The sequence below is a fragment of the Agelaius phoeniceus genome, chromosome 7, assembly GCF_051311805.1.
Source record: "Agelaius phoeniceus isolate bAgePho1 chromosome 7, bAgePho1.hap1, whole genome shotgun sequence".
Lineage (NCBI taxonomy): Eukaryota > Metazoa > Chordata > Aves > Passeriformes > Icteridae > Agelaius > Agelaius phoeniceus.
Window position 1 is genome coordinate 26,610,449 of NC_135271.1, and position 15,813 is coordinate 26,626,261.

A 15,813-nucleotide genomic window follows, 5' to 3' on the forward strand; every position below is an offset into this window, starting at 1 on the left:
GCAGCCGGGCCCGCCCCGGTCTCGCGCACCGGTGCCCTCGTGCGAGGGGCCCGTGGCAGCTCGGACGGTGCGGCCGCCGTTCCGGGCTGGGCCCGTTCCGCGCTCTGGCACCCCCGCGCAGTGAGTGCCCGCGGGCACAGGGAAGCCGCTGGCACCGGGGGGCTCGGACGTGGCCCAGGGAGAGCAGCCCAGCCCGGGGATGCGGTATACACACAGCGGGCAGGGTTCCTCCGCTGGCACTGGGGCGGTGGTGTCGACACCACAGCTCCGGGGAAGAAACGGCACCTTTCTGGGGCTGGGGCGAGAGTGGCCGGGGAGGAACCTCGGAGCGGGAATAGAAGAGAAGGGAATATTAATGAAATAGGGTGAACTCCGAGTTCCCGGGGGACACACCGGCTGGCCGCACTGCCAGCGGCTCCCGAGGCAGCAGCCCGGTGTGCCACGCCCGGGCGGAGCAGCCGGGAAGGGCCGAGAGGCGGGGCCGGGCGCTGCCGACGGGTCGAGCGCGCGGAGCTTCGATTGGCGATGCCTGGGCGGGAGCGGCGCGGTCGGCGGGCGGTTGGTTGGGGCTGGCGGCGCCGCCGGGCCGGGCCGGGCGGTGAAGGAAGAGCGGCGGTGCCGCCCCAGCACCGGCAGCAGCCGCGGGCAGCAGGTGAGCACCGCCCGCCGGGGGCCGCTGGCACCGCTCTGCGGCACCTTTGCTCCGCCCGCATTCTCCGGGCTGCCCGGGCCGGCCCTGGTAGCGGCCAGCGGCGGCTCTCCGGGGGTCGCTGCCCACCGCGTCCGCGCCCTCCCGTCGCAGGTGATCTCCGGGTCTGCCGTGCCAGGCGGGGGAAGGCGGCGTTGTCCCCTTCACGGAGGGGAGAGCGGAGCAGCTGTCTCTTGCGCCGAGGTTGGAGGTGAAGCGTGTCAGTCACGCAGTTATGTCCGAATTGCGTGTGGTTTTGCACCGGGGTGTGTTATCCGGGTGCCCGGGAGTGTGTGTGTGTGTGCAGGAAGGAGGGGCCGTGTCCCTCTGGCTCTGAGCCGCTGTGGGCAGGTCTGTGGGACGCGGGGTGTCCCGGCCCTGCTCTGCCGGAACAGCAGTGCGCGTGGGGAGGGAGCCTGGCGGCCACCCTCGCACGCCGTGTTTGATCGGTGGTGAGTTGGTGATTGCTGAAGCTGCAGCTTCGAGGGGGCTTAGATACATTCCCCGTGACTGTTGGTGAGGATCCTATGAGGAATGTACTCTGGTTTTCTGCCTGTTGACCGATATGTGCACCTTGCTTTCCCCTTTCCCATATTATACAAAGGAGTGACTATTTCTTGGTTTCTTGTGGTGGGAGTGGGAGTATTTTCCCTTTAGTGGGACAGCTAAAGCATAGAAAGGCTGATAGATTCCACAGCTAGTGTGTTGTACAGCACAGAAAATCTAGGTGTTTCTGGGGCTAATGTTAGGCATAATGCTATTCTTCTTAATAGTTTTAATTGGACCAATATTGCTGTGACAGAAGCAGTTATGGTTTTTTTCCTCCTTGAAACGCAAGTTTTTCTATTAGCACACACACACATATGTATATATATACACACACATATATATATACATAGATATATTTAATGCACATTCAGAGACTTGCTTGTAACTCTTATCTTGTCAGGCTATAGTCAGTTGCTGAAATATGAACATAGTTTCCTACAAAACTGACTTCATAGTGGGATTTTCAATGTGGTGGTGTGTGTGAAGGTACACCCTTGTTGTATGTTCAGCATTTAAAAAGCAAACTATTAGTTCCCTTAAGACTGAAGAAAGAATTCCAAATTTACCTGAAGAGTGTGTTTCAAGGAAAATGTTCCATGAACACTGCTGTACATTCAAATCACCTGTTTGAATAATACTGGTGAAATGAACAACAAAACAACATACCCTGATTTACAGTGTAGAGGGATGTGGAAGACTGACACTCAGCCTTACATAAAGAATCTGAACAAAGTTTCTTTTGAAACTTAGTAAATGATGTCTCTCTGCTCTCTTGTAAATGATGCCTCTCTGCTTTCTTCCTGAGGACATGTGAATAGCAAAAGAAACTCTGAGCTGAAGTACAGAATAACAAGCAGAAGTCCACTGAGCAGTCATGTGAATGACTTGCAGATACATCTTTTTGGCATTCTTTGTAGGAGAAGTCAAACTTTGCCACATGAGCTGCTGATCATGTTGATTTTCTCTGGACTGCACAAATTTCTTTCAGTGTGGCTTCTTGGAACTTGGAAGAAAATATTCTAGTGAGCAATACATGCCTGTAAGTTCTAGGGAACAACTGTGGGAACTGGAGATTGTTATGTCGTGAAGAAGTGGGTATCAGCTGCTAGGCAGGTAGTAGTTTCATAAGGGGTTTTGATCCTTGCCACAGGTTAAAATCAGGCATCTCTCATAGGCTCCATCAGCTCAGCTGCCTGTGTTCCTACTCTCAAACATTTCACTAAATCTTTCTTAAACAAAGATGAAGTTAGTAAGCACCTTAGCCTAGCAGGCTAGAAATGCAGGCTGAGTGAGGTGTTGTGAAAGAAATGGGGTGTCTGATCAGCTTAAAGAATGTGGGTTGGGGAAAAGTATGACTCTTGGCTGTATGGCAGCTTTGGTACACAGAAAATAGGGTTTACAAGCATGGCTTCTTCTAATACAGAAAGTGGTTTGGGGTTTTTGCTTTTTTTTCCTAAATGGAGCTGCTCCTGAAAATGAGGATGTTTGAAGGTGTTAGATTTGACAACAAGTAAACCACAGTTTGAGTTGCTTCCCTGGTAACCTGCACAAGCGCCTGTATTGTAATGCAGAGGGGAGGGAAACAGTTTCCCACCAAAATTAATCTTTCAGTCCTGTTTTTGTTTGTAGTTCATTCTGCTTCTCACTCTGAAGTTAACCTGGCCAAACAACAAGTCTGCCTTGTACTTGCTCAGGCATGCCTGTTTTCAGTTTTGTTACAAGGGCTGCAGAGGTCACAACATTAGGAGAAAAGCTGTCAAAGTTAAAACTTCTTTGTGGTATGCCTGCGGAGTCTCCATTTGAAAACTTCAAGTTCTCATAAACCTCTGCTGCAGTGTGTCATCAGTGTAGCGGTTGTTTATTTTGTTGCTCTGGATGTTTAAGTAGGCACTCTGAATTACACTCTGCAGAGGTGCTGCTCTCTGTCAGTGCCTGGGCAGGGGGCATGGGCCTCTCTGGCATTTTTGATCTGTGCTAATAGTAGGTGCCTGTGGTCAGTTGGGTGAATGTCTGTCCTCTAGGATCCAATGAGACATCTCCTGTTCAGAAGGCTGAGGAGGTTCTGTTTCACCACCCCTTGTGTAATGTGTGTTGCTGACCTCTTTCCAGGGCACCTGAAATGGCTGCAGATGAGAAACGCTCTCCGACACTGGACTCTAGCAGTGACCTACCTCGTTCTCCCAGCAGCCCATCTCATCTCACTCACTTCAAACCCCTGACTCCTGACCAGGACGAGCCTCCTTTTAAATCAGCTTACAGTTCTTTTGTAAATCTCTTCCGTTTCAGCAAAGGTGGGTGCTGGGGGAATGTGTGGGCATGCCTTGTGCGTGCTGTTTGCTGCTTGTAAAAACACCTCTGAACATAAGAGCATAATGTGACAGGGCTGATGTCAGCTCTTTTGTGAGGGGTGTTGCATCTGGCTTTTGGATGGTGTAGGAGAGCTTTATTATGAAAGATAGCCAGTGTCTTGCAGCTGGAAATCTGTAGCTGCCCATGAAAGTCTAAGACAAGCCAGTTAGCAGGTACTATTGTATAGATTCTTAGCTTGACATCAGAATTTCCTTTGCCTGTATGATTTTTTTTTCTGGGCTGAAAGTAGAAGTAACCCTCTGCCAGCCTGCATGAGCAAAATGTGCGCTTGTCCTTCCAGTGCAAGTTCTTACTTCAGACTTCATCCACCTCTCACCTTCCTGTGCATCTCGTACCTGAGGCTGGGTGACAGCTGACCTGCAGTAAAGCAGGAAGTCCACACTTAATTTGCATGGCTTAGGCGTTCCCCATCAAGAAGTCTGAAGCGTTGTGGAAGTTTTGTATGTTAAAAGTATTACATGATTTTGGCCTTTGTACTGCATGTGTCATTAAAAATGTTCTCAGTGAGCAAACTCTAAAAGAACTGTGTGAGTTCCTTTTTGTTTCAAAGAAAGATCCTGCTAAGAATGGTGAATGAATGCACCTGGATTTTGTGCAAACTCTGTGTATCCCTTTACTAGAGATGGCACACTGGTCAGCTGCTTTTGTTTAGTCTGTTCATTATCCAGCTCTGTTAAGCATACTTCAGCAATGTTTGAGCTGGGGGAAAAGAGCCAAATAGCTTTTTGTGTAACCAATCTGTTCAGACTCTTCTTATGCAGAATGAAAAATAATTACTTGGTATGACTGCTATTAGTTTGCATACTAGAGTAGCACCTGTCATTGCTAATTTATTGAAAGTAGCATAAAATGTGGTCAATATTGGCTTCACTTGTTTTGGTCTGACAAAAGTAGCTGGAGTCAGCAATGTCTTTTGTTAAGTGGATGGGAAAACAACCTTGAGACAACACATGAAATGTGGATCTTACTGGAATCAATGAGAACCTGTCTATACTTGATCTGCTGATGGAAAATAAAGGCTGTGGTAATTTTACTGTGACCTCAGTACTGGCTTGTAAAATAACGGAAAATCTCTTTTCAATGCAGAAGCTGATAGTCAAGTGTAGCTATTCTATTTTGCAAGAATAATTCACATTTGGATTCATGAATAATCTGCCAGGGTTTTTTTGACACTTTTCACATTAGAGAGTTTCTGAAATAGCTTGAGCCTTGAAGACAGCCTACTGTCCTGTTTCTATGATGTACTATTCATTTGTTTTGTTATATCATGATCCAAAAGAGCTGTTTGTGAGAGTTTTTTAACTTTAGCTTTGTGTGTACTACTGGTTTTCTTTATCATGTCTGAACAGGTGGTTTCTTGCTTTTTGTCAACTCTAGATGATGGCAGGCTTTCATCCCCAGCAGAGAGAGCAGAGGCAGGACAGAGTGATCCACAAGCATTGAGTGGTGGCTGGTCCAGTCCTCAGCATCCCACCAGGGCTCAGTCTCTGAGATCACCAATCCCTTACAAAAAACAACTGAGTGGTGAGCTGCAAAGAAGATCTTCTGCAACTCTGGGTAATTTCAGCTCTTTGTTCTATAAGGCAATTTTGTACTAGCCAGGATGCTTCAGGGGGAGGTGGAAGGATGTGAGCAAAGGCTCACTGAGTGTCTAGATTCATAGCAGAATTTAGTATCAGGCTACACTGCTTCTCTTAGGGAGGTTGCACTTTAACCTAATAACTCTCCACCCTTCTTGGTGTTCCAGCAAGGCAACTTCTGCTTTTTTAATTGGAAAACAGTCTGGAACAGAAGAGGCTGCCAAACACATCCAGTGTTTTAAAGTCACCTGAACTTCGATCCTGACCATTTCTGCTTTGTCTCGAGAGACTACAGTTTCTTAACATCCACATGCTACCTCTAACTTCAGTGCTTAGTCTGGATGGATTTGGTGTTTGGGTCTTCAAGGGAATTGTAAATGAAGGTTTTTGCTTGTAGTTGTTTTGAGGAGAATTGAATAGGAAGTTGTGCTTAAGATTGTTTTTTTCAATTCTGTCTACACTATTGCCAGATTTTGTATGGATTGATTGTAATTTCAAAGGTGCAACTGTGTAATGGCTTTATGAAGATGTGAAAGAGTGAGGAAGTAGATTAGAGGGGTCCCTCTTGAGATCTGACTGGTTGCTCTTGGCTGTTGCTGATAGCCTTGAGGAAACTGCTAAACTGGATAACAATCTTGTGCAAGGCAGTATTTCCAAGAGTGTAGTACTGAGTGCAAACAAATCAGATCCTAAATGTTGTTAATGTGTATGGGATTTTCAGAAAGACCTGTCGTTTTGGTAGCCAGGCAAAAGTCTAGTACAGAGGACTAGCATTTTTACCTAAGTCATTTGCATGCTTGGTTAAACATGTTCGTCATCTTCCTCCTTGCCCTCTAGTAGTATTTGATCTTTTTAGTTCTACTTCATCCAACGAACCAATTAAGGGGGTTAATTAATTAATTAATGTGGGGTTTTTGTTTTGTTTGCTTGGGCTCTTTCTTAAAGAATTTTCTCAAATGTCTCAAGAACAACCACGTGCTCTTGGTTGATAAGCCAATTTACTTTTACTTGGTACCTCCTGTAAATCACTTGGAAATTGCCTCGGGATTAGGTGTTAGAAACCTTCAGGTGAAGTGTGTTGTTTGATACTCAGAAGGCAGAAGTAATCTTGCTGTTTGACTTCCTTTGGGATTGGGCAGCCAGGGAATAAGTTTAAGGTGTGTGGGAGGAACTGTCTCTGTAGTATTCCAGCTCTTTTTCAGGACCTCCATTCAGATCTCTGGGCTTGGACAAAAATATGTTTAGAAAAATGTGATAATGAATTAGCATGTAAAGAAGTAAAGTTAAGACAAGCAGGAATTGCTGCTCACTTTTTTGAAGAGATTTCTGTGGTACCTTGTGCTGAGCAGCCTGACTTGCTATTGGGTATTTTCTCCTGAACAGCCTTGATGCTGTAACAAACATGAGCTCTGTGTGACACATGTAAAAGTGTATTGGATTAGTGAGAAGGTCTGGGGGAGTGTTTTAGGCCATCTCACTTTATTTGAAGAGAGGGAAAAATACTTGCAGTTTCCTTCCCTAAAAGTCAGGCATTGGGTTTTTTGAAGCAAACTTTAGAAAATTCTTTTTCTTTCCTTTTTTGACCTTAAGTGGTGCTGAATAATTAGGTCTTTGAGTAGCAGAGAATTTTATTTCTGCTATTGCAGCTGATGCTGGCCTGCACAAATAATCTTAGAAATTATTATCATATCTAAATGGTGAAAAGCAGGAAAATAAGTGATGGGATTTACTTAAACATCCAGATTGGTAAATTGGGTCACCCGCTAACTTCAGTGACAGAGAGGTGTTTAATTAAGTTTTCTTGTAGCCCTGTGTCCACAGGCCTGTGAATGTCTCTCTAGGCTTTGCCATTACTTAGATACTTAATAACATGGGCAGGTGTAGGCAGGAAAATATATAAGCACTTCACAAAGGTCTCCCTAGCCTACTTGATCTTAAATAATTTTTTAAGTTAAGCAAACTGAAAGGAATAAATAAATAAAAGGTTGCTTCTAGTGCTTCTAAATAGTGATGACATGAAATTGCTCCTGAAGATGCTGACCCTCACCCCTCATATGTCCATTAGCTTGTGGTGTCTGTGCCACACATCTCAATGCTTGGGGACCATGCTGTCTGACAGCTGCAAGTGCAGAACAGCATGGAGGGATGGTGGCTTTTGGAGGACACTGTCTGGCAGCAGTTGTGTAGGGTTTGGGTTCTGTGCTTCCCTTCAGGACTGCTTACCCAAAAATGCTCCTTACTGACTTTTGTGAAAATAGGAGGAGCATTGGGTGCCTGGCTTATGTCAGAGATGCTCTGAGGGTTGTGTGGCTGAAGAACCAGTGCTGAGACTCTTCAATGGCTCCTGTGGCCTCTCTTGGGTAGTCTGTTGCATCATTGTGTGCTGGTTGTGTTGGATTGCGTGTGCTGTGCTGTCAGATCAGGGCTTTCAAGGTGCTGGATTGAACCAAAATAGTCCAACATGAGACTGTTGTCACTGAGATAATGTCACAGCTTGTAAATCCTGTTTAAGGAGAACTGGAAATGCTGACTGCTGCAGAGGGAGCATGGGTAGTAAAAGCACTTCTAGCTTGTCACCATGTCAGGCAGGATAATGCTGTTAATGCTAGACAATTGTAGTGGACTGGCAGTGATAGGGAGTGGCAAAGGAGCTTAGCAGGAACAGAGGAATGGCCAATGATCATATAGGGGAAGAAGGCCTCAGGAAGGTGGTACTTACTGGAAACCATTGTGGAGCGTGAAGTACTACCACAGCATCTTTTCTAATCAAAAAGATTTTGGAACATGAAAATGCATGCTATAAAATGAAGTTAAGGGCAGTTTTCCTACTTTTCATGGCAGTACTTTTTATGGCAGTGATTTGAGGAAGATGTGATATTTGAACTGTGAAAGTGAAATTGAATATGAAATTTTACACTGTGGCAGCAAGTAATTAGAAAACAATTTGGGATGTTTTGTATTGGCAAAACTAGTATCTCTGGCAGGGGTGTTTTTTTATTGTTGAAACTGTGTGAATCTCTACCTTTTGTATAGTTCAGTATGGTCAGTTCTCCTGTAAACTGAAACTATAGGTTGCAACAAAGTAGTTCTTGTGGTGTTTTTGCCTTGTCATTCACTGTAAAATGAATGCTAAAATACTGTAGAATCATGAAACTCTGTGAAAACATACTTTATACTTTAGAGTTTTTTTTCTTAGGTTTTTCCAAGGATCAGCAACCGTAAATGCATATAGGAAGGATGATGTTTGCTGTTGAAATAAGTTAACTGGTTTTTTTAGCTGTAGAAGTTAATTTTTAACTTATAATAATGCAGTTTGGATCAGGGGTAAGAGTTAACCTAAGATTGAACCTGGAAATTCTTTTTGAAGGATGGTGTTTTAGACAGTGTTTCCTTTACTGCAGGAATGTTCACTTCTTACTTTCTTGCTATACAGTGTTTTTCCTCAGTAAGGGAGAAACCTCATTATTGAGAAGGAAAAGAACCAGCTGAATTTTAATCTGGGTATCAGTCAGTTTCTCTAGTATAAACAGCTTGGCCATGTGCTGCTACTGCTGATGGCATACTTTTTCTTATGTGAGTGACATCATTCTGACATTGTTTTATGCAACAGAGGAAAGGGCATTTAACTAACAAGAACCAGTGTGGAGTTACCTGTGGCATTTCTTCAGTGCTGTGTATGTTTGTTTTTGGAAGTCACTTGCCTGACAAAATTTATTGGTAGTTAGGCAGTAGATCTGATAATTCTTTGAATTGGAAGCAACATTCCTGGAAAGGAGATACTCTTGAATTCGGAGGAAGTATCAGGAAGTAAACACAGCACAGATCTTGTGATAGAAGTAAGGAGGAGCCAAAGGTTTCTCTAGTATTATCAATGTCTTCCTGAAATATGAAGGTTCCCTTAATCACCCTAAAATACTGAATTTCGTACTGCCCAAAAGTCTGTTTGATTTTTAAAAAGAAATCAAGTCCAAGTGGCCAGTTACAGAAATGGGTTTCTTTTCTTAAAAAGGAAAATGTGCATTCTTTGTTGTACATAGCAGCAGAGTGTGGGCTGATTGACTAAAAATACCTCCTAAGAAGCTGAAGAGGAGGCATGGAATCCCACAGTTTTAGTCCCGTTAAGGGAGGGCTGTGGTCTGCTGCACACAGAACAGTAGCGTAGCCGTTACTGCACAGCAACAGTTAACGGGCTTCAGGCAGAGCTGTCAGCGTTCTGCTGACATCAGGGAGAGCTCAGGCAGTAAACAGGGAGCAGCCATGTCTGCTCTTCCTGTGCTAGGGGCAAGCTAAATAAAACACTAGTCAGATGGACAGCAACGAAGCTGGTAAGAAACTTTAAACTATTCAGAAAGTTATTAATCTAGGAAAGAGACTCTGAAAATGTTTAAGTGTTTAGGTAAATAGAGAGCTGTGATTTCAAATCTTCCTGGAGAGAAGGAGCGTATTTGTAATTTGTTCAGCAATGCTTCAAAGTAAAAGAAATTAGCTGCATTGCATTTTTATTCAGGAAGTCTTTTTGCTATAGTTAATCAAGAATGACTGTACAAGTTCTCAACAACCTGCTGTTTTTGTTGGGAAAAAAACTAAACAAAAAAAACCCCAAACCCCTCAAAAATGTGAACTTCTGAATTACTGTTTTTAATAGGAACTGAGCAATGGAGTCCTGATTTTTTGCTGTAATAATTTATAAATAAGTTCAGGTCAAAGCATTTACTTGTACTGCTCCTAGAATGAATGTGTATATTGTAGCAATTATTTTGCAAGTATTAGTATCCTAGAGGGCATTTAAAAAATGAGACCTCAGTGCTTCATAACAGACTACTACAAGCTTCATCTAGTAGGTTGAAAATCACTTCTTTGAAAGATGTTTTCATTCTCGGAGAACTTAAATGGCTTCTTGTAAACACAGAGGGCAGTATTTAAAATGTCAGTCACAGCAAACTATCTGGCATCAAGGGCAATGAGCCATACACATTGTAACTTTGTAAAATGCATATATATGTGAATGCTTTTCTCTCTAATTGGGCTTTGTGTTGTGATGTGAATGTTGATGTATCATGGAAGGAATGAATATTGCTCTCTCTTCCCTTCCAGACAATCGGAGGAAAGTAGAACCACCTCTCGGAGGTCATGATCCTCGAACTGCAGTTCAGTTAAGAAGCCTCAGCACTGTTTTAAAACGCCTCAAAGAAATCATGGAGGGGAAGAGCCAGGTACTTCTTTAGAAGGATTTGTAGGCCAAACCATCTAGAAAATTAACTCTTTACTGAGCTTTTCTGAGCTTTTTTTTTAGATACATCATGGGGATTGTTTTTTCTGGATGTTTGAAGGATGAGTGAATAAACTCAAAAAGCATTGTGTGAATGCAGGGGAAACAATTTCATTTGATGCTGACTTTTGACTTGCCAAACATCTGTCATATTGGGGGAGTGAATCATTGTGTTTACTTGGCTTCTTGTGCTTGGACCAGATGCTCTCTTTTTAGACTCCTTCCCATTTATGTGTTACCCAGTCTAGTGAAAAAAAACCTCTTAATAGTTTTCTCCCTAGAAGGCTAACCATGGACAGGTGAAACACATTAACTGTCACAAAAAATGATGAGAGTTCTTGGAGTGGTTTAAATCTGCTACTTACTGTGGTACTGATTGGTCAGCAATATTTGCTTGAAAGGTGTGCCCCATTAATCAGTCTCTATTATAGACAAGAGTCTGGTGGTTGCTACTGACTTGCTGATTTCATCTCCATCTGCTGAGTTGGACCATACCTTTAAGAAGAGGCTGTAGTTGAGGAAAGAATCCACACCTATTTATAAGTGAGGGTATAAATAGCTATGTCTGTGGGCAAGACATGAACAGGCAAAAGTACATTTAATTAAAAACTGGTAGAGGAAGGAAACAGCTTTTGGCTTGATAGCTTTTATAGGTAGACTTTGAGAAAACTTACTTAGCTTCCAGTGCTGTTCTGCTTGTAAGAATAATCTTACTTTGATAGAAAGGGCAAGATTTTTGAGAGTGAAGCAGAAGCCTTTCATTGCAGTAAGCAGGGCATTGAGTATGCCCCTTACTAATATTTCAGTTTGTGGCAACTTCTGAAGGCCCTAGAGATTTTCAGATGTATTTGAAGCTACTGGAGGAGTGCTGAAACAGACAGGATACAGCAGTAAATGAATATGACCAGGTCTTCTGGAAACAATCTGTTAGTTGTCAGCATGCTGACTTCTGTTAAAAAGGTAATGCATCACTGCTCTTGACTGCAGCCATGTTTTGCTTGAGTCGCTTCAGGTAACAGTTTGTTCCTGCTGTGGGCTTGGCCTGTCTCTGCAGGAGACCTCTTTACTTTTGTAGAAAGCTTGTATCAGATTCTGGAAGGTGCTTTTCTAATGAGCCTTACTGCTAAGGCAGGCCAAACTTCTGTTCTGAACCCTCCCTCATGATAAGAACAGCCTGCAAGGAGGGCAGAGAGTTGGGAGGTGAGAGAGAGTTGGGGAGACAGCAGTGATTGGGTTTCTGGACACAGTCACATGCATGTGGGGCACAGCACTGGTGTTTGGAACAGCCCTTCTCTATGTGGTAGATCCAGAGACCTGGCTTATTATGCATGTTGAAAAAGAAACTGTTATATAGCATCCCCTGCAGCTTTGCAGCAGTTCCTTGGCAAAGCTCTTCATTCCAATTTTCCCTGCTTGAAGCTCAGTGTTTATCTTAAGAAGTGATTGTAGATTCTCTAAAACACTAGACTGTCTTGAGCAGACTTCACCTTCTTTATGTGTGGGTTGTCTTGCCTGAGGACAGCATGAAAGTATTGTGTTGTTGATCATAACTGCTTTGGTCTCAAAATTGGTCTAGCAGCTATGTCAAACTTTATTTTGTGAATATCCACAAATAAATCCCAATTTAAAATAAAACCCAGTGGGTTTTTATGATTATGTGAAAACGAGAGCAGGGATCACCTTTCTTTTGTATGATTACTCTCTTCTCTGGTTGTTTTGAGATAATGCTTGCAGCAGTTTCTCTTCCTAAGAAAAACCTGGTGTATTCAGTCCCTCTGAAAAGGCTTTTTGCTAGAACTGAACTCTAGCAAAGAGTGTTGCACAGGCAGAGCTGTCATGTGACCATTAGCAGTTGTGTCCATCCATGGGAGCTGCAGCTGGTGTGCTCAGAATCACAATTGAGAATTTGTCTTGCTCTATAGCTTCTACACCAATGGAAGTTTTAACTCTCTGTTTTTAAGATTATGTTTTTCCTGTGGCTATACCAGTGCTGTTAATTAATATATGTTGTTGTCTGCTGAATGTGAATTTCAGTTTTCTTCACATAGCAGTTAACCTGGAGTTTTGAAACAAGATCAGTCATGCACTTTTACAGCTATTTACTGAAGTGTTGAAAATGCGATCAAATAATAAAACTTTTTACATGTATCTATAATCCTTTCAAAACATATCCCAATATTAGCTGTTGAAATGATCTTCCTGCAGTGATAATTTCTGATAACTCAATTTACTCCTAGATAAGAGCTTCAATTGATATGTGGTGGATTTTTTTCCTTCTCATTATTAAATTGTGCTAGTTGAGGACCTCTCATGTGCTGGGGGCAAATGAGAGGTGAGGGCAATCATTACTTCATATATTTGTTTATTTTTGACTTCTCGCTACATCCTATGATAATTTTATTCTGCTTTGCTTTCATCTTGGATCAAGGAGGCAAAGTCCTACTGGGTTTATTCTCTTAATTCAGAGCTCTCAGCCTTCTGACTCCCTGTAAAACCACATGAAAAATCCTTTGTGTGCTTTTATGCAAGAGTGTGTATACATGTGCATGGATATGTGAATATATAAAATCTTCTTTTCCATAGGCATAGTCTACAAAGAATCATGAAACTAAACATGCTTTCTTATTTACAAAAGAAAAAGCTTTTATCTGCTGTCTTCTCTTGTAGGACAGTGACTTGAAGCAGTACTGGATGCCTGACAGCCAGTGCAAAGAATGTTATGACTGTAGTGAGAAATTCACCACTTTCCGAAGGAGGCACCACTGTCGACTTTGTGGGCAGATCTTTTGTAGTCGATGCTGCAATCAGGAAATCCCTGGAAAATTCATGGGCTACACAGGTAGGGTTTATTTACTGAGAAACAGAGCAGTCTCTGTGTGCTCAGCTCTGTTTGGTTTACTGCATCTGAGATCCTGGCATCTTCTAGAAAATGCTGTAGAGATCTGTAGTGGGCTTAAAAACAAGAAAAAAGAATCACTGGACCTAATTCTACCAGTTTCTCTATGAAAGATGGTGGATTATGCCATGCCTGCTAATTTTTACTACACTACAAAACAAATATGGCCACTATTGAACAAGAGTGTGCAGTACAATAAAGTATGCCCGAGGAAAAGCTGCTCTGAGTAACAGTAGTATTAAAGTATGAGCCACATGTTTTAATTGAGGGTCAGGGGAAAATCATTCAAATACCAGTTACCAAATTCTAGACATCAGCTGCAGTGTCATATCTGACTGGCTGTTCTGCCATCATTTCAGTGGGCACGTGTGTTCTCCCTCCCTCCTTCTTCCTCTTCTTGCCTCTCTTCTCTCTCCTCTTTTACTGATCTTGTGTTAGGTACCATTTGCCCTGGAAAAACTCCCTGAGTGTGTAATTATCGAGGGTTTTGCCCTTTAAGAGAGTAAGAGAATTAGACTTGCAAAGAGGTTTTGAAACAGAAAATCCTTCTGTTTCCACCACTATACACCTCTGATCCTGCAGGAACAGAGTTCTATTTGTTTCTGTTTGCTTACACTCTCTGGTTCCCTTTTCCGTAGGGGATCTCCGAGCCTGCACTTACTGTCGGAAAATAGCCTTAAGCTACGCACACTCCACAGACAGCAACTCCATTGGGGAAGACTTGAACGCGCTGTCGGATTCTGCATGCTCTGTGTCCGTGCTGGATCCCGGCGAGCCGCGCACACCGGTTGGGAGCCGCAAAGCCAGCCGCAACATCTTCCTGGAGGAGGATCTGACCTGGCAAAGGTAAAGGCAATGGCTGCATGCTCAGCTCTGCAATCTCAACTGTTCTCAGGCTGAAAGCTGCCTAGACAAAAGCTGGGGGTTTCCACCTAGTAAACTTAGATTCCAACTCCTGTAAAAAGAATCTAATTCTGTGCTTGCTTGCAATATTCTTCTCTTCATGTTGAAATATGGAAACATTTCTAGTGAAGTTTTAATTTCTTTGCAGTTCTTCCTTTAATGTACTGATTCAGTGATTCTGTACCAGTGACAGAGCAGGCTTTTGTATTCAGAATTTAAAAAAACAGAACCAAAATCACACCATCTAACCACCACTGTATTGAGAGGCAAGTCAATGTAACACTGGTGCTTTACCTGTCACATTTCAGGTGGGGCAAGAGAACACAAGAAATACTCTCTATGTAGGTAAAAGAGAAGTGATGGAAGTAACCACCTGTTTCAGATGAAGTGGACAATAGAGAGGACCTATAAAGATCCTCCAGTTTCCTTTCAAAGTATATTTATTCCTATTGGTCTCAAATAAGAGAATCTTTATTTTTGGACCATGAGTAAAAGAACACTGTACTTCTCAAGTTCTATGCAAGTTATTTTCAGAATACCTTGATTTAATTTAGTGTTGTGAGGAAGAAGAAATAGTCAGGTATGGTACTTGTGCTCATTTCCCTAAAACAGAAGAACAGGCAGATGTGAAACTACTGAGGAGGTCTTGAGTCAGAACCTTTGTTTATCTGAGTGGTAGTGCTAGTGACATATGCCCCATAGCAGCTCTTCTGATAGCATTTAAAAAAAGACCTGTCAAACCATTTACTATATTCAGAAAGTACCCTGGCTCTTGCCTTGCATGTTGCTTTTCAGAATATGATGCTTCTGTCTGGAAACATTTAAATTATCAGGTTTAGGCCTAAATAAAGAAAAGTACTTCTGGTTTAATGTTATGGTCATTTAAAATGATAATGTAACAATGCATGGGACAAATACTACCAAATTTTGAATTGGGAAATAAGTAGATGTTCTCAGAATCTTCTCTTCAAATGTACAAAATACTAAAGGTATTGTTAGTTTTGTCTTTGGATGTGTTGTTAGTGCCTTTATAACAACAGTTCAGCAGCCTGTAGACATGAGCATGTAAAGAAAGAATCTATATCTTTATTTGTAGCACTCAAAATAATTCCTATTGTTGAAAGACTCATAACTCATATCACAGTCTTTTTGAGAGACACTGAGTAAATGTGGACCTCTTTTATGTGTGAGAGGAAGAGAGATTTGGGATTAGGTGGTTTATTGTTGCTTTAGCAGGATTAACGTTTTCGTCAGTGCTTGTTGCACTTTGCAGTGGGTTACAGTGCTTTTCTTAAATACTGTTTTGTAAGTTCCTGATTGACCTTAAGATATTTAAACACAAGATACTGAATTTAAATGGTGCCACGATGGGAACTGATAACTCACAACTTTGTAATGGAGCAGAGCTTGTGTTCTAATAGTGGCTTCTGCATGAGGAGTAGTTTGTTTCAAAAGAAAACCTGGCAGTTTTCTCTTTCCAAAATAATCTATCTGAGATAAGATGCTGCAAAGCAGTGAGAAAAGCATTTGGGGAGACTGATGGTGCATGTACTTGTCA

The 15,813-nt window shown here is 42.6% G+C and overlaps 1 protein-coding gene across 9 annotated transcripts in view; it reads left to right on the top strand.

The window, feature by feature from the left end:
• The first annotated feature begins 7 nt into the window (after positions 1–7).
• Positions 8–15,813, top strand: part of PIKFYVE (phosphoinositide kinase, FYVE-type zinc finger containing) — a 63,779-nt gene continuing 47,973 nt past the window's right edge. For 2 of the 9 annotated variants that reach the window (XM_077181342.1, XM_077181343.1), the window contains exons 1-6: positions 186–204; positions 3,347–3,528; positions 4,985–5,164; positions 10,282–10,400; positions 13,124–13,295; positions 13,991–14,198. In XM_077181342.1, the coding sequence (XP_077037457.1) occupies positions 200–204; positions 3,347–3,528; positions 4,985–5,164; positions 10,282–10,400; positions 13,124–13,295; positions 13,991–14,198 (866 nt within the window). In that variant the 5' untranslated portion in view covers positions 186–199. Of the gene's footprint in view, positions 121–185; positions 205–288; positions 653–677; positions 909–1,237; positions 2,277–3,346; positions 3,529–4,984; positions 5,165–8,634; positions 9,513–10,281; positions 10,401–13,123; positions 13,296–13,990; positions 14,199–15,813 lie in introns of those variants that run through there. The other 7 variants (XM_077181340.1, XM_077181337.1, XM_077181345.1 and 4 more) reach the window with 7 other exon arrangements.